This window comes from Cardiocondyla obscurior, linkage group LG12 (genome assembly GCF_019399895.1).
Source record: "Cardiocondyla obscurior isolate alpha-2009 linkage group LG12, Cobs3.1, whole genome shotgun sequence".
Taxonomy (NCBI): domain Eukaryota; kingdom Metazoa; phylum Arthropoda; class Insecta; order Hymenoptera; family Formicidae; genus Cardiocondyla; species Cardiocondyla obscurior.
Genome location: NC_091875.1, coordinates 2,771,518 through 2,790,474, shown reverse-complemented (window position 1 = coordinate 2,790,474; position 18,957 = coordinate 2,771,518). Strand labels below are relative to the sequence as shown.

The 18,957-nt window shown below is 38.8% G+C and overlaps 1 protein-coding gene across 3 annotated transcripts; it reads right to left on the bottom strand.

Annotated features, from left to right (window-relative positions):
• Positions 1-1,221: 1,221 nt before the first annotated feature.
• LOC139106902 (phospholipid phosphatase 1) lies at positions 1,222-18,788 on the bottom strand. 3 transcript variants are annotated; one of them, XM_070663975.1, is made up of 6 exons: positions 18,518-18,788; positions 11,932-12,094; positions 5,848-6,002; positions 5,197-5,417; positions 4,392-4,512; positions 1,222-3,853 (listed from the first exon to the last, which is right to left on the bottom strand). In XM_070663975.1, exons 1-6 carry the CDS (start codon positions 18,521-18,523, stop codon positions 3,476-3,478), a joined length of 1,044 nt encoding a protein of 347 aa, XP_070520076.1. In that variant the 5' UTR covers positions 18,524-18,788; the 3' UTR covers positions 1,222-3,475. The 3 variants fall into 3 exon arrangements, with proteins under 3 accessions (XP_070520076.1, XP_070520077.1, XP_070520078.1); XM_070663976.1 differs by lacking the exon at positions 18,518-18,788 and adding an exon at positions 16,034-16,499; XM_070663977.1 differs by lacking the exons at positions 11,932-12,094; positions 18,518-18,788 and adding an exon at positions 6,834-7,126.
• Positions 18,789-18,957: the final 169 nt, after the last annotated feature.

The following is an 18,957-nucleotide window of genomic DNA, read 5'->3' as shown; positions in this document are numbered from 1 at the left end:
TATTTCCTTACGACAAACAAGGAATTACACACTATTTTGTACACGTGAACAATATTAAGACAAGAGAACGACTTCTCTTTCTCTCTTCAGATCGTACACCTCGCGCGAGCCTGCATGACGCGATAGAAAAAGGGCGCCTTTTCCGCAAACAATGTTATCTATGTAAATTTATGTATATGATTTATGTAAAAATCCGTGCAAGATTAACATAATGACGCGCGATTAAAATAACCAAATCGTCGAAAATGCACTAGGGAGTAAACTATTGATCTCGAAAATTACGAGAGAACTCGGAAGCTGGAAAACATTTGTAAGAAAAAAATTAATAAATTAATTAATTAATTAAAAAAAAAACATACAAATATATAATATCTTTCTACCTGTACGTAAAATTTTCGTTTTACTCCTACGAGTATATTCCCGGATTAATTAACATAATACGGAAATATGTATGTAAATTCCGATGTTTTATGATCGCGAGGCCGTAAAGAAAGGCACTGCCTTAAGAATGAGCTCCTTTAAAAAACAATCTCGAGCGAAGATAAGTGTGGCGTACACTTACGACGATACGCGCACGTAGCATACACGAATCGCGAGACGTATCACAATCGCGCGAAAGGTCGACATATAGGCTAATTAAATTACACGTGGTAATTACAATCTCGGAGCCTCTCGCGACTACCTGTCGGTAGATTCGCCGTTCGCTTCGTTTTAAAACCACGGCGCCTTATCCACGGCGTACGTTCGCGATTACACGGTGGACACGGAAATCAGCAGGTGCGTTAAATAACGCGCTTCTTACGCGGCACATAGACGCGCGACGTAAGAAATAACAATCGGCGGCGTTAAAGCGGAACCTCGCGTTCGACGTAGTTTCACCTTAATTTCGTGCAACTTGCCACCGTCCACCATGCAGCCGCGTTGTAATATGTAAACACCACCTGCATTTGTACCTCGTAACTTCGAATGGACAAATACTCCGTGTTCCCACACGAGATACCCGCGTTATTCAACGTCGTTCAAGAAAATATTCCGAGACTTGTAGGTGAACACGTTTACTCTGATTTACGCTGATCAAAAGTCTGCGTGAAAGTCGTGCGCAAATTACACAGTGAGAAAAAAAAAAAGAAGGAAAAAATCCAAAAGCGAACGCGTTAACAATGTCCACTTGTAAGGTCCGAGGATGATGAAAAGAAGTAATAAAATTACATAAACGCTACGTAACTATAATAATACTATTGTTTATAATACACAAAGACACCTTTCATAATAATGTACAACCACTGTGTGTTACTTCTCTATACTTAAGGTATAAATAAATTAAAAGGAAAAAAGAAACATCTTCGCACACGCACACATACACACACATACATCCGGACGCACATTCGCGCGCATGCATTAACAGTATGTACACTTGAAAGTTGCATATGGAATGTGGATAAAAAAAAAAAAAATTGTTACGTACCTACGAAAATATCGTTAAATATTACACGAGTGAATTAAAATTTCCGGCCAGCACGCGCGACTTATTTTCCAATTATTCTCTGACTCAATCTTCCGACCTCATTCAATTTTCATCTCGCGTGTTACCTAACGCAAGTTAAAGCTACTGAAATTTTGCGCCACGTTACAATACTGTACGTACACAATAAAAAAAAAAAAAAAGAAAATTATAATAATGACAAATAAATATAAATTTGCGCGCAGCTCGCTCTCGTTTTCGGACTCTGGCCCGCGCGTTCGAGGACGCATCGGAAAGTCTAAAGCTACGGTAGTTACATAATGCAATCAAGCGCGGGAGCGTAAGTGTAAATTACTGATAAGGAACGGAGCATTCGAGTCGCCGAGAGAAGTCTCGGCGTCGCGGCGAGATTAAATATCTCGGGTGGACGATTACTAAGTTATCTCCCCCGTCGGATCATCATCCCGTGTGATTAATTGGCTCGATACTTGCAGGCCGCCTCCTCCGCTCTGCGAGCCTCTTGCATTATGTATCGACGCAAGTCGATGTAGGCAGTAGTTCCACGCGAATCACCCGGATATTCGCGTACACAAATGTTTTTTTTTTTTTCTCGACCCCAGCCACTATCACTTTACACCTGCGAATATCTCGCTATCGATGCGCTCGTGATTCCGGTATCTACAATATTTTTCCTCCTCCCATCGTGGAATGTAAAACGTTCGACTTCGTACTGAGCAATTTGTACAGTTAATACGAAAATAAATGTCGTGCGTTTAGGCACTCGGTTCCGACTTTAAAATCGTCTCTAATCGTTCTTCGCACGTCGCGTATCCTCTGATCTATCGCCTACGGAGGAACGCTACTCCGAAATCCTGACTTTTTAGAGGATGCAAAAACAGCTCGCATCGGTGCGATGGTGCGAAACCATTTCTGTCGCCCGTCAGGATCATCGCTTCTCCAACGGCGCGGTCATTACGCAGCCGTTTGTTACATAAATATATACTTATTTACACTGTAATTCGTTATTTCCCGATACTCATTAATCCTCCACTCTCATTCTTCAAATCAGCTACTTGCTCCTTTTCATATCATTTCTCATTTCCGTGGTGACGCAATTACTTTATTTATTACCATTCCGCGTTGTCTCTTACTTCGTATCTGCATTCATCTTTATTATATTTTATTATTATTTATTTTCATTAGCTATCTCTTTTCGCAGTTCTTCTGCACCGAATGCAATTAGAAATACGTGTGGCCCGCGTATACACGTATGCGTGTATAAATATTTTATACGTACGCATATATTTTACAGCATTAGACGAAGGGTTAAAAGCATTGAGCCAAAAAAACAAGCTAAGTGCTTGCTTTTAATATTAATTATTTACATATTTCTTTTTTTTTTTTTTTAATTACTAATATTATTAACCACAGTTTAGTAATACGAGCTGTTTATGTCCTTTAAAATTTCCACTTTGCTTTTTGAACTTTACTTTTACGAACGTAGGATCTCAAATATTCACATTTTGCACTTTCGTGTTACAATTGAAAAGCGATATTATTGCCAATCTTTTTTGCCCGTTTATATGCAACCCTTACCTTTTTCTTTCGTAAACGTTACAACCGCCACTCGATAAAACTGATATTACTATAGCTACTTAAGAAAAAGATCAGGTACAGTGAAAATGTACTTCCGTTGGAACGGACGAGTGATTCCGAACACGCATTACGGAATTTTTCAGAATAGACTTTGCGCCCTCATAATTATTTAATTATTTACCGACAATCGAATAACTAAATTTAATTAATGCAATTGTTTGGATTTCCACTACCGAGAGGAAACGCGAAAACAATCTCGATTGGGCTTTATCTCGGAAAAAAAAAAAAAAGAAATTCCGTGATACGTGCCCTGTTCCGAGACGAGCGATGCGATCGTCGCGATTCCGTGTATCCCATTTATTTCCCCGGCACCCTGAAAATCATCCTCCCGCGTCGTCTAGGCGAGCGTGGCCGCGTTCACTCCCTCCAGGTCGTGACATCCTTCATCTCCCGGCCCTCTGAGACGTCGGCGACGGTAGGATTAGAGAGCAGCTTCTTAGTGCTCTGCTTGCGCTGCACGTTGTAGCCGCCGATCTGGCCGTTCTCCAGGGGCTCGTTAAGGGTGCGCGTCGCCGCGACGTCGGCGGCCTCGAGGTAGAAGTGTCGGCACGAAACCACCACGACGAACAGGCCGAACATCAGCCCGAGGACGTCGCCGGCGAGTACGTCCCACCAATGGTGCCGGTGGTCGCCCACTCTAGTCATCGAGCACACAACGGCCCACACGCCCATCAGGCACTGCAGCCACGGTTTCAGAAACAAGGTCCGATTCGGCAGACGGTTCTGCAGGTACCACTGTGCGCGATGCGACAAAAGGCCAAGATAATTTTACTAGACAAAAATTAATTGCGGAACACCCGCGGTCCCACACTCTCTCTCTCGCGTTATTTCGCTATTAATACTTTAACCCGCATGAAAAGAAATTTAAAAATAGAAAGAAAAAGCCCGCACGAGCTCGGTGATACATTTTAGGGGTCCTTGCCTCCTGGCACCGTTCCTCTTATTCCAAACCGCATCTTCTACGATCATTCTCGAGAATTTATCTCTCGGCTCTCTAACGTATTCGTCGTATCTGTCGCGCGCGTCCCGTGAAAATCGATATACCGCGGGTAGAATTTTTTTGCGGATTCTTTTCCCGTTGTTTAGGTACTGACTATCGATATCGAGCGGAAGTACTCGACGTTGACACCACAGTTCTCTATATTGCCATCAGACTGGCGAGCTTTACGGATAAATTAAACGGAACGTCTTGCTTTCCCGGATGTTTTTCAATATAAAAAAAAAAAAATATTTGTTGCATTTCTACGTTAAAAGAATTTTTTTTTAATCTTACCACCAAGAAGATGCTCATGTAAACGGAGAACGCTGAATGACCTGAAGGGAAGGATTTGTAGGAATCATTGATGAACCAGTTGGAGAACTCGGTATTTGTGCACGTGTAAGAACTAACGTATCTGCAAAAAAAAAAATATATATATATATTTAAAGTGGCAACGTTATTTCTATTATTTTAAAAATGACATAGACAAAGATAAAATTTAAAATAATTTCAAGATACTCTGTGCGAAATTCTACCGTAACTTTCATCGGCACGGTTTTATCAGCAGCTTGGACAAACCACTTTTATTGCAAAGATACTTCGAACAACGTAAAAATCGTATAATCTGACGACAAAGGTCCACATAGAACTCTATATAACCGACTGCATGCGTCCGAGCAGCGAGCAGGTTTGCCTTTCTCGCGATTGATAAATACATCTACAATAAACTACTTAATTTTTTTTTTTTTACATAGAATCTATTTTTATAAAAAAAAAATTTTTTTTAATTTAAATTGCGGGCTAAGTCATTCGACGACAAAAAATGCAAGAAAGAATAAATAACGCGCTTCTCGCGTTTACTCTCTCAACGTTGCTGAGAACTTATGTAATTATTACATCGAATACGTAGGTGCTTGGCGTACGTTTTTTTTTCTTTTTTTCTTTTTTTTTTTTGTAGATATTTCTCGCGTGTATACCCACTCGCTATTCGCGTTCCACCGGGCTACCTACACGTCGCCGGCACAAAAGACGACCTGGTCGCGCCTAGGTAGGCCAGCAGCTAAGAGACAAAGCAGGTAGAAGAGGTCGGGGTGCTTACTCATCGGTGCAGTTGGCCGCTTCGCGCGGCTTGCACGTGTCGAGAAAGTGCGGCCGTGGCTCGCCGATCAGGACTTTCATGATCTCGCAGACGAGCGTGAGCGTCGCCAGTCCTGCAAAATAGTGTCTGTACCATTGCCAGATTTGTCTACTCCGGCTACCGTAGCACGACGCGTTCTCGTAACTGTCGGCGGGATAGCACACGTATTCCGCGATCCATATCTGAAACCGATTAAAAGGGGACCCCAATATTACTCCCCGAGACCTTCGGTCGCACGCTTTTAGCTGGCTGAATCGATAAAAGATGTATATCTTTTTTTTTTTTAATTTTTTTTATGTCTTTTTTTTACGTGAAAGTAAATTTTTTTTTCATCTACCCGTCATTCCTCGTTTCGATACGGAAATGATTAAAATATGTAGGAGATACATCTCTGCATGGTTCGTTAGTCTTTTTTTTTTGTTATTATTAATAAAAAAGATAAATTGTTTTACTGAATTCTTGTGTTGAATTTTTCAATTGCAAGTTGAGAATTAATTTATGAGCGTTACTCACGATTTAATATTTTACAAAGAGATAATAATTATATATGTATAATTGTAAGGTTAATATTTAATTAAAATAGCAAAAATATAAAGAAGTGAGAATATTTACCACTGCTAAAGGTATGCTGACACTGAAACCTATCAGTAGGCCCATGGAAATCGTGTCGCCTGTGAATTTGAACGAGATCTTCGGATCATTGCAGAAGAAACCAATCCGTTGACTTGGTACTACGTTGAACTCCAGAATCGCCAGTAGTACGCTCACTAAAACACAGTAAAATAATCCCAAGTCAGATTAGACAAATAATTATTAACTCTCTTTTTGATATAACTAACATTTACATAAAAATCTAAAAGCAAAGTAATAAAAACCTAAAAAAAGAAAAAAAAATTAAAAAAACAATTTCCTTGCAAGCTAATCTTGAATCACAAATAAAACTGCACAAAGAGGTGCATAGATTTATTGTTTAGTGATATAAAAAAATTCTTGTCAACTTTATATCGATGACATATCATCGAGATATATAAATAGAAAAAAAAAAAAGAGTAAAAAAGAAAAGAAAAAAAAAAAGATCTGCCAAGCTTGTTTTCTAAATTTCTTATCTCTGCAATACAAAACTTTTCGACCATCATATTCTTTTGATACTTCCCTTTCGACAATTTCCGAGACACGAAACGTCTCAGCGAACAATGTCTTATCGCCGATCACTCCGAGAAGAGGCTTTCGTAAATTGATCTGTCAATCGCAAGATGAGTAATCACGGAGTGAGTTGTCTTAATTTCAACGAATTGCACCTAGAAAACGAAGCCTGCGAAGATCGAAGTGAACAATGAAAAAGAGCGAGGCCGCCTGGAATTTTCCCTAATGAACGGGAAATGTCATGTTCATCTTCTCGAGTTAACATACAAGATTAATGACACGTTACGAAGCGAGCGTCGCGAGTCTGCAGCTTACGTCGCGTGGACCGATAAAATGTGCTCGTGATTGCAGTACGATTGAATAATTGTAATCAGATAAAGCGCGCGCGGCGTGACGTGCGCTTTATCTCCAACGATATGCATCGACGGGTTTTTTTTTTTTTTCTTTCTACGCACCAACGGTCAAGTTATTACGCAGGGACCACTTGATTCGCAGACGCGTCATCCTCCGTCTGTTTCGGTCTCCTGTCCTCGCCCTTCCTTCTTTCCTCTTTCACAATAAAGGAATTTTACACGCGACGGAAGTGCGTCGTCCTGCAACGTGCATCTTCGAGGAAGAGAGAAAAATAAAAACGAGGCGTTCTCTCGAACGATACTCGCGACACTGCTCATTCGTTTATCCGTCACGCAACGTTCTGACCGCGGTGACGCTCAGACGTCACGCGTTATCGTCAACGTGATTTAGCACGCGTGCGCAGTCGAGACATGCGGCGAGATCATTCCAATTGTGTACACGCGGTAAGGAAAAAAAACTTCCTTCTCTCAAAGCCTTGGGGAAAGAGCGAGAACGGAAGAGACCGGCGGGTCGAATATTTTCATATTTTAGACTCCGTAATGCCTTACATATCGCATGTATCATTTATCAGCGAGCGTAAACATACGATTTTGTGATAACACGCGAAACGGAACTGAGCGCGATCTTAACTCCGGCGAGAGACTTCTTTTTTGAAGAGTTTTAAATTTAATTCGAAGTTGTAGATTAGATTAGATTAGATATTTATTTTTATTTTCCCAATTGGGGTTACTATTATGTTTACACTTATAAAAAAAAAAAAAACCAGTCTGTAAATTCAATTAAACGATGAGGTTGTCGGCTGCCACAGACATAAGTAGTTCATTCAATACTGGTGTTATTAAATTAACTGCTATAATTATTAAATCAATTATCTGTAAAATTTGACTAATAAGCACTAATGTTACTTTAACTACTTAATGCCTGTTGGTAAGCCGCAACCTCATTTTTCATTAATTTTACATTGTTTTTTTGGGGGGGGGGATACAGATCGCGAATTCAGAATCATAAAAAGGATACGTATTACGCACATCAGAGAAAGATTATACATATGTATCGTGTATCTCGTGTTCTATTAGGATATATTCATTATACGCAGAAACCAAATTTAGTCGAATTTCAATGTATTGTACCTTGATGATAAATATTAGATGCTCAGGAATATTGGTTCGGCGTACACACGTGAGCAATATTAATAATACAGTCATATTAATATAGTTATTTGGCGAAGCGAACAATAATGGTTTAATCAATTATCTAAATGATAATTCTATGGGTAAATTATGCAATATACGCGTCAGCGCATACGCATCTGTAATTTTATTAAGCTGTTGACGGTACATAATCTATTCACTCGCTGTTTGCAATTGTAAAATCTGTAAATAGAAAGAAAAAAAAAGAAAAGACAATGCAAAATGTATGGAATAATTTACATGTCATAAAAAAATATATACCGAACGTAGATATTTTTTTTCTTTTATTAAAAGATAACTCGAACACGTACGGAATGTATACGGAAATTTTATATCACAGCTGAAATTCACTCGAATAAGGAATTCATTGATAAAAAAAGGAAATGAGGAAGTATACGCCAGATTATTCATTATATGTATTTCTGTCATTTCCGCATGTCTCACAATTGAGGGATTTCCATTACGGTTACTTCAGAATGTGAGAAAGATTTCTTGAAAATTCTTAACGATGTATATTATATCTTTACCGTGTCGCAAAATTTATCTGCGGATTTGGAATACGTTTTCTACGTGGAAAACTTGATAAGTTTTGGCTACGTTAAGCTCGAATGTCTGCTCCACGTCGTTTCGTAATCTTTGTTTGTCGTTTTGTGTTAAAAAAGAAAACGCATGTTCGGCGCATAATTTAATTAGTCACTCGAGACACAAAAAAAGTGCTACCTCACACGACGAGCACCTACCGTGGGGTAATTACGATTTTTGTCTATGTCATAAAGGCGAGTGGCATGACCGCAACACGCTTTGAAGCGCGATTTATATCAAATATATTTAATAATTTAATACTTATATGTATTTAAATATGTGGAATACCCCGTTTCTTAGGTATTGTCATTAGGAATCGAAAATGGATACGTTCAAAGCCCGCGTGACGTTAAATTCACTCAAGACACTCGTAAATAATTTAATTTTTTATTTATTCTAGATAAAGTCGGCCTGACTCATCAAGTCAGCAATTTGATTATTTAATCAGTACCATTAGGAGCGACTAAAATTCGTCAAAAACGTTCTGCAAAATCAAAGTAAATGGCATTATATTCCACGAGCGTATTTATTTCTCTTTATGTTAATAACACAAACGTGAGATTTATTAATTATTGATTCGTCGAATCAGTCACATTTTAGGTACCTATAATTTGAGTAAAATCTATCGAATATATGTATGTAATAATGTGTGTATAATCCTGTTTTATTTTATTTTTTTTTTTTTTTTTTAATCCTAAATGTAATTATATTTATGTGACAAATAAAAGATTTATTAAAACGAAGCGAGTAAGTTACATTTTCCAAATAGGCAATCTCGATCGAAAACCAATGACACGTTAATCCTCGTGCATTTTTTCGTGCATTTGTTAATATCCAGACGCATCTCAGAATTTACGGCAACCTTGATCTTTCGCGTCCACGAATGGCTATTGCTATCATATATATAGAGATGAATGAGACGAGCAAATTACGGAGATTAAGTACCCTTTGTCACACTTTCGCGATGAGCTATCTCTCATCGCGGCGGAGAGAAAAGTGAGTAGACGAGCAAAGAATTGCAGCGTGTATCGTGATTCATTCCTAATACATTTCGACGTGCAACCATGTAAGACAGAAAGCACCGAGATGCGTTAATTAAACATGCAATAAAAGATACTCTAAAAATTTTAATCGTAATACATTTATTTAAAAATATCGAGTCTTGTCTTTATCAAAGTTCTCTTTGACGACCGTTGAATCGCACGATCCAATATCGGATCTCTTAACGAAGAACGCTGACCGGGCAACGTCTTAAATTCCAGGTTCGGCCCTCCCGGCCCTAGGACTGATCCCTAAACTCAAATTAGCCTTGAGTTCTCCTTAATCTCGTGCCTGACTAACTGTGCGTGTCACGCACGCTGCATATGCGAGAGCCAGAAAGAAACGGGTGATGACTGGCACACATCTGTAAGCCACAAACGTTGCGGGGGAGAACGCAACACCCACGACTGTGACATACACGGCTGCGTCGTAATCGTTTAAAAGGTTAAAGCCCTGCTTGATACTTCTGGATATTTTTTTTTTCTCCCCTCATTCCTTTTTTCATTTTTCTTTCGCGAAAATCTGTGCAAAGTTTGACCGCGACACGTGGACACGAAGATAGAAAGACGATAAAGGTCTCGGTTCATTCCCTGTTCTTCCGCTGTCGCAATATATATATATATTTTTTTTTATTAATTATTATAACGTTACATTATTTTTTTTAAGCATATACTTTTTTTTTCAAATTATTTGTTACTAACTATTGATTATTTATTATTACCAATCTGAAATTAATATATTTGTTATACGCTTCAAGTATACTTTACGTGTCTTATACGTAGACGTATATCTCGGGAACTTTTCGATTACAACCCGTACGAAGTGAATATCAATTTTATCAGGTTATACCTGGACGTTCTTTCTACGTGTAAGGAAAACACGGTCCATTAAACAACATTCTTACGCTCGTTTCGTCATACGTACGTACACGGTGCTTAGAATGAGATCGTGCAGTTCATTGCCATCATTACGACAGATGCACAAGGGTATTTGAAGCAACACGCTCGTAAAAATTCTAATTAAACACCCGCCCATAATATATTGCGTTACACAAAGCGGCGCGCACACCCGTAAAAATTCTAGTCAAACACTCGTCCGTAATATTGCATTACACAGTTCGTGGTTTCCCTGTCAGGCTTCATTACACGCGTGGTTTCACCCTCGGTGAATGCGCTCCCATGCAAAAGGAAGGCTGCACTCGTACCGCATAAGTGACAGAAAAAAAAGAAAGAAAAAAAAAGAAAAAAAGCGCAAAAAAAAATTGAAGAAAAAACATAAGTTACCTCGGCGGTCACAACTCGATCCTCGCGTTTCTATTCTGCGTTTGTGACTCTCGCCTGACATATCGAACGACGATTGATTAGAAGCGACGGAGCTTCTGAAGTTAATCTCGACAGTTGCGGCGACTCTGTTTCTCTCTAAACGTGGCACATAAAATTATATCCTTATTCAAAAAGGAGATACGCCGGGACTTCATTATCGCCGGATTGTTGCCGCTTTTCCGCCGCCTGCTTCCTCGCCCTGTATTTTAGCTGTTCGGGAAGAATGCGCGGTATGCACTTCCGTTTAGTCGCGGTTTGCTAACGCAATAACGCCAGACGCGTCAGTTAACAAGCTAACACTTCCTCCTCGTTGGGCGTAAAGACATACACGTTCACCGACCGCGAATATTTATGGGACTAATAAAAGCCACGTCGCGCTCAATTAGCGAAACGGGCTTTAAATACTAGATTCGGCAAATTGCCTATCATAAGCGTTACCGAAGTAGAAGCGATATGACTTAAGAGGAAGTCATCGTAACTTCTAATCTGCTATTCTCTATTCGCGAGAAGGATGTGTCTGATAAAGGGACACGACGGCAAGTCTTTTCTAAAAGTAATCTATAAAAGTGTCATTCGGCTTCGCTATGGATTCGCATACCAAAATCGAAAAATTATCAGACACATAGATACGCATATACATGCGGATTATCCTCGAATTCACTTTATGGAATTTCGGTGGAAACGTGAAATTACATTCGCGCCGGGGACGCAATAAATGAAACTTCAAAATTCAATTTACGGGAATTACGTAACAAAATAATTATTTCCGCAATCTTTAATCGGGAATTTCGTGAAGCGCGCACACGTCGATAGATGATGTTTCTCACTTAATAAAACATTGAAGAACAATTGCGAGCTTTTGGTGAAAAAAAAAAAAAATCTCTACTATGCATCTTTTCTTCTTACTTTTAGTATTTAAGAATATTTCTTTACATTAAAAAAATTCCATCAAGTGCTTTAAGAATGAAAGAGCTGGATCTATCGATTCTATCGAATACCTGAAGACAATATCGCGCTTAGACCATAGAGATAGATTTGAAACGATATAAAAATCTGAAACTTACTTGTTATCGCCAGAACTAGATCCACCATATATATCCAACGCAACGTTTTCCTGCAGACACTCATGATCTTTTCGGTACGGGACACCGTTACGTTGTTGAGGTTCTCCACGGTTTCCTCCGCCAACGTAATGGTACTGCACCTCGTTAACTGCTCTGTGGACGTCTGAAAGCAAAAAACAATTTGTCAAAAGATTAATACAGATTACACGAACACGATATCAAGATGCAGAAAAAAAAAAAGAAATAAAAAATAAAATTTATAAACGCGCAAATTAATCAGCAGTTTATTCTCTTCCACAACATAGTACTTCAATATATTTTGTTATAAAATAACAGCATTATGTAATCTCTAGTCTCGATACATCATTTACCATATTTAGTTAATCAAATTGATCGGCCGGCTTGATTACGATTTACATGCACGTCGAGTGACCTGTTACCCGATCGTTGTACGACTTCACCAAAGTCTACAAGACGGGGTGAATTTTCTATTAACTCCGAGTCGAGCGATAATGATATCACGAGTGCCGCCGCACGTCGATTCGCGATACGGCGGTCGCATCGATTTTCTCACCGCGAGCTGCAGTCGCACGGGAATACAAACGGGTTTGATTTTTTATTTTTTTTTTTTTCTTATTTTTAACGCGCCGGTACGTTTTTCGTAAAGCGATCCCCTTGGCCGGATCATCCGTTTCGAAAACACGACAACTTAATCGAATTACGCTTTGTCGGAAAACAAAACGAAGCTTCGTTAACAGTATCGCCGTGACATCACGCTTTGTCGCTGTGGCAGAGCGGCGCGATAATATTTTTATCACGCCGTGTATATTAATATCGTTAATCAGTATTAGGTAATATTTTTATTGTTAGTAATGACGGCTGACGGGAATTGATGTTGGGAGTTTTTATCTCGCTGCTCGAACGTCCAACAGGAACCAGCCTCTTAACGGCTTCTAGCCGCCCTTGGCATACTTGTCGCCCCTAAACATTAAGCTTTGTTACATCTAACGTGATATGTGACGAAACGATAGCTTCGCTTTATTATCCGTTTTAATACAAGTATTAATATTTCAAACAATATTATATTCCTCTATTCGTATACGTGTAATTTTAATAGCGCAAATAATATGTTTTAGGCAGCAAATACTTAGCCGTTCTTTAACGTCAATTTAAAATTATCAATTTTCATCTGTGAAAACGAAACCGGATACGCGTAGGTAGGTTGGATAGTCTTCGATTGCGAATCTTGAGGAAGTTGCCGACGATTAAGGTGCTTTGCAGCAGGGGAAAGGTAAGGATACAGGTCGTTGTACGTGCACGTGCAATCATTAACGTTTTCAAAGAGGTGAAACGTCACCCTTAAATTTTCTGCCAGCGTCGCAAAGAATTATTTCGACCACCTGTTGGATGGCTTTCTTTCACAGCCTATCTCGGCCTTTCGTGCAACTAAATAAAAATTCTAAATCGCTCCAGCCTATTTTTTTTTTCTTTTCTTTAACTATTTATATATCCTCTCTCGGCAGAATATTGTTCATGAGTTCGAATGCATTTGACACATTTTTTCCAGGAAAAAAAAACAAAAAAAAACAAGATTATTCGTTATTAATACCTGGTCAAATATGTCCTAATAATGCTAGTAGCAAATGGGACAAAATAATCCCTAATGTCTGGTTTTAAAGAAATTTCCTTGTTATCCGCGGATTCTTATCAATGTTACGCGCCACATTTACGAGACCGCGCACCCTTTTTTTAGATCCTTAGATTTAAAAACATGCAGGATTTGCATATTTTGTAAACTGATACGGATGTATAAAATATCATATCATCTTTTATCCCGTATAATTGGCAGTTTTTTTTTTTACTCAAAAAGTTTACGCTTACAAAGCTAAACCTCATTTAAAAAAAATATAGAAAAAATATTTAAAATTTAATTTTATAAATATTCTTTTACATTTATGATTAATCTGTAAATTTAGAATGTAATCTTTCGTTCGTCGATAAACAAAGGTGACAATAATTGAGCATGTTCGAAACGGAAAATCCGGCGAATGATCGCCGTAGGTTGCGGTGCATCGATTAACGACACTTGCGTTCTAAAGCGCGATAATAATATATCCGCGTTTCGCGGAGGGGAACTGGATGCGCGGCCAACTCGGTCATCCACTATGAAATAATTAGGGGGAAAACGACCGCGGGGTCCCATTGGACAACGCCGAGGGGTTTCGTGTGTATAACGCGAGGGAGTAACGTTGCGTACACGTTCCTGTGACTTTCTGCGCATCATTTCTCATTACTCGCATCAATTCGAGAGGCTCGCGCGTGTCGTTATTCCCCTTTCCCATGATAAATTTTAATCTTTTTACGTCCGTCGTACATATTTGCGCAATTCCAATTCCACGCGCGCGATTTGTGTCCACGTATTGTTAATCGTCACGCACGTTTGATGATAAGATACGATTTATTAAAAAAAAAAAAAAAAAAAAAAAAAACGAGCAAAATGCAGTTGCAATACAAATTTCAAATCATTCTATATCAACACTTTCGTTTCTAAACTTTCCTTCAAAGAATAAAAAAAAAAAAAATAGAATTAAAAATTAAAAATTATAAAAACGTAAAAAAAAAATTATTACTAAAACTGCAAATGAACGAATAAGCTTGACGTGTAAAGCCTATTATAAATACACATTTATTCGGGAAATAAAATTTAAACCTACGGATGTGAGAAGAGATTGAATTTTACTTAACTCGCAGCCAAAGTAATTGCAATTAATTAAGAAATGTTTCGTGAATATTTTTTATGCGCGCGGACAGAAGCAAGGAATTCGGCGCAGCTAAATGTGTCTTGAAAGCACGAATATTGCCGCACAATAGCACAATCAATTTCGACTGGTCAGCGGGCGACAATTCCCACAATCTGATTCAAGAATTTATAAATTGGCAGGGTTCTTTTTAACCTCATAATGCGTTACGTGTGCATTAATTAACTGTCGTTTAATCAATATTATTTGCAACAACGTGCGTAATATATTACTACAATAGGGGCACGTAACAAAGCAAGGTAAAAGTTCTTCTTCGTTAAAGTGTGATAGATAAATTTGCTTTCTATCTGGTCGATAAGTAAAATTATCTACCACTTAATGTGCAACGTAAAAGTGCTAACAACGCGTTTCGATAGTCGCCTTTCGACAGTCGTAAGAAAAGATGAATATTTATTGTTCGTCGCATCTGCGTAATTTTTAGACACGACGTGCGTAATAATCATTACGGTTAACTATCTTTTTCCAGGCCGTAATTTTTAGGTATAGGCAATATACTTTTTTGTTATCGGAAATATCCGTTTTCGCGTGTCGTTTAAATAAAACACGTTTACAGTCAATTTGTCGATTCAATGGCTCAATGAAATACGACGAAACTGCGGTTGCATCTCACAAAGCTGCAAAGTGAAAAAAAAAAAAAGAAGAAGAAAAAAAAGCGGGAAGCTATGTGATAATTGAGCTAGATACTTTAATTAATTTGGCAAATGCAATTAATTTTCGCGTTGTATTATGTTGATTGATTAGTTACGTGAGGCTGAATTATATGTGCAAATGTATGCGAGCACCCTGTGAGAAACGACACTAAATTTATGCATTTATGATTATGCGTATATTAATTAATACATTCACCTATTACATTTTTTTATGTATTATTGTATTTTCTTCTAATTATAAATTTCGCAAAAAGGAAAAGTAGATTAAAAATACATGTTTTTAAATATTAACAATTTAAGAACATTATAATGCAAAAAAGTTCGTTATTATTATTATTAATATATATTTTTTTTTTTTAGGTACATCGCTTTTATAATCAAATTTTATGATTTATCGACGTGTTAGTGATTCGGCATCAATTTCTTAAATTAAATAACTTAATTTTTGAAAAATACTTATCAGCATATAAAGACATTCACGAATTAGAATTAGAAGCTAAGTTGAGAAGGTGAAGAACAATACGTCTTATACCTCCTACAGAATCCAGCCAGAGCCAAGTTTAGAATGAAATGTTACAGGTCACGGAGTTGCGGACGATTCTCGCGATACCAATTCTCAATACAAAGGTATACCTGCGTTGGCTGCGTTCAATCCTAAGACTTCGAATTTACCATCTCGACGCCTCGTCGGATTAGACTGGCCTTCGTTGGAGAACTCGATTGTCGCTTTTCACGTTGTCGCTCGATAAAGCATCGAGGTCGAAAATTAGTAGCGCGATAACGAAAATTAATCGGTCGAGCACGTCGCCGTTAAAAAAAGAAAGGGGAGGGGGCGCGGGGAAAGTAAAAAAATAAATAGAAACAAATATGAAACGGCGCGCACCCAAGAAAAATATGCGCACGTGCGTTCGCGACGCCGATCGAGGAGGGATCTTCCGGAAGATCTAACGAGACCGACGGTCAAGCTGCAACTACTCGCTCGCCAATGAGCCGTACCTCGCATCTCCAATCAACTACTTCCTCGCAAGCTCAAATTAAATGTTCTCTCTACCCTGCTTCCCCACTACCGTCGGCCTCTACAAGCCTCCACTATCGCCATCGCCGCCACCGTTCGTGGTTATCGTCGTCGTTGCCGGCGAACCAGCGTGTTTCTCGCCACTCACGGTTTATAGTAGCGTGGCGCATTGTGCGAGCGCGTACCCTTCTCCCTATCCGGGTCCTTCGCATCCTCCGGCCCCCCTTTTTCTCGGATCGTCGGACCCCGGGGTGAACGAGGTCGATCCGACCGGCACCGAAAATGCGACGCGCCGTGCAGATGTGCTCTTTGCCCTCATACGACCTCTTCTTTATGTCGACGGACGAAAGGAAGAATTAATTCTCGCTTGTCCGATAGATTTACAGGCCCACCCGAGACACGAGGTGATATTAATTTATTAGCCCGGGTCGCTTTATCGAGTTTGGTAATAAAAAAGCGTCCATAAATTATGTAAAAGTCAAATTTAATTAATATTTACAACATTATTTTTCTCTCGCGTTAAGAGCGCTCTAGTTTCTTTCTTTCTTTTTTTTTTCTCTCAGGCCTTTCTACATTATAACGCGCACGTGCGCGTAACGTAGTCCGTGAATTAACTGTTTGTTAAAAAATAAAATATTGATCGCAAAAGCATACAGCAGCCGTGTGGCAAATAAGTACGAGTAAACAAAATAAGAATTAACATTTTGCTCAGTGAATCATTGCAAACATTTCATCGCGCAAGTCATCTTTTTAATTACGACCGAAATAAACTGCAAGATATCAAAAACGTGCGGGAAGAGTAGTAAAATTTGGCGGTAATGAAACTGCACATTTTCACGTAACTTGTACGTGATAAAAATCAATTTCTTTTTTTTCACCAGTGGCAAGTGCAAACAAAATATTTTAAGACAATTATTGTGCAAGGCTCTATTGCTGCACTACGATAATCCTTATCGCCGTAAGTGATAGTTAAAAATCTTTATTTTGACCTTATTTTCCCAAGAAATTTTCAAGTAGATATCCAAGATACCTGTTATCTTCATTAACTATCTCCATGAAACTTTCAGAGTTTTAGAAGAAACTAATATGAATATATATTTACCGTATAAGCTTTACGTTTTATCATTTATAGATATATATTTATATATGTGTATACATCTGTCTTTAATTATAATATTAATCCTTTTAGCAAGAATATATTGGAGTAAATTACAAAATCACCGTTTTCTATTCTGTTAGTCCATTACTTAGTTTGAAAGACAATACGTATAATTATTTTAGTGAATTATTAGGCTGGACGACTAACCATTAGTCTAATTAACCACTAATCGTTACTCTCGTGGACCAGGCTCTTAATTAACTGTTACGAAATCATTGGCGAGTCACCTACAGCGAAAGGTGTACGAAAATAAATATCTCCGAGATACTGATTGATCAGTTATAATCGTAAAAAAGAAAGAAAAAAAATTGAACATTGATAAATTATTGTAGGAATCTATCTTTATTTTTTATTCTTTTCTTTTCATGAAAAGTGGATTGAAATGAAAAGATTGAGTTTGTAAAATTATCACAGCTCTAATGAAAAATCAAAACATTTTTTTATATTTATCTAATTTCTTTCTCTTTCTTCAGCGAACGGTTAAAAAACGATTATCGTAAAACGTAGCCTTCTGAATATTTTGTTTCCTTATTATAATAACGCTTGAAAATTCAAGAGTTTCTATTCAACATTTTTTCCGGTTTATTTCATATTTTGTCGTCGCACAAAAATTTCATAAGTACCATTTTTCTCTGCTTTTTTTTCCCCCTACTTTTTCTCAGTCAAAAACATTTGCACGCCATCAAATACGCGAAATGGAACGCGAACGGGCGTCGCGGGAAATTCCAAAAGCATGTCGCGTCCGCGTCGCGGCATTCGCAGTTACATTCACGAGACGTAGCTAACAGAAATTCTCAATCGCGCGCATTCAAGGTGCAGAGCGAGCGAGAAAGAGAGAGAAGAAGAAAAGCGAAGTTTCCTTCGGCGTGTTTTCGATCGTTTTGCTTTTTCTTTCGGGCTCCTTCAAGAATGCGAAAAGGTATTGCCGCCGAAAATATCTTACCTGCATCCTCGTGGCTTTCCAAAGGCTGCCGTGTGCTTGGAATGTCTCGGCACGGTTGGACAGGTGTTCGGTCGAAATTTGCGTTAGCCCGGTCGACAGTGCACGGTCCACAGCGCGATGCTTGCCTGCCTCGATCGGGAACCGTTCAGGATCCGCTCGCAAGTTCCGAAAGAAGTAGGTGACGAAGATACGGCGGCACTAAACCAGCATATTCACAGGCAGACCCTAACACACACTGACACGCACTCGAAGCAACCGCGTCACCGCTGCAGTGATTCAACCTTTGCGAGGTGAAAGCGGGGGAGTCATCGTCTCTCATTCCCTCCTCCGCCCCGCCCCCTACCCGCGGCGCATTACTATCTGGAATTCATGACATTCGACGAGCGACCGGTAAAGGAAATCTCTACTCTCTTTGTTTTTACTTAAAGAAACAAAAAAAA

Bases quoted from the DNA above. Each gene is read 5' to 3' on its own strand.
- LOC139106902 (XM_070663975.1), bottom strand. The intron at 6,003-11,931 runs GTAAGTTTCAGA...ACTGTGTTTTAG, and splicing joins TCTAGTTCTGGCGATAACAA to TGAGCGTACTACTGGCGATT. The intron at 3,854-4,391 runs GTAAGATTAAAA...CATCGCGCACAG, and splicing joins ACATGAGCATCTTCTTGGTG to TGGTACCTGCAGAACCGTCT.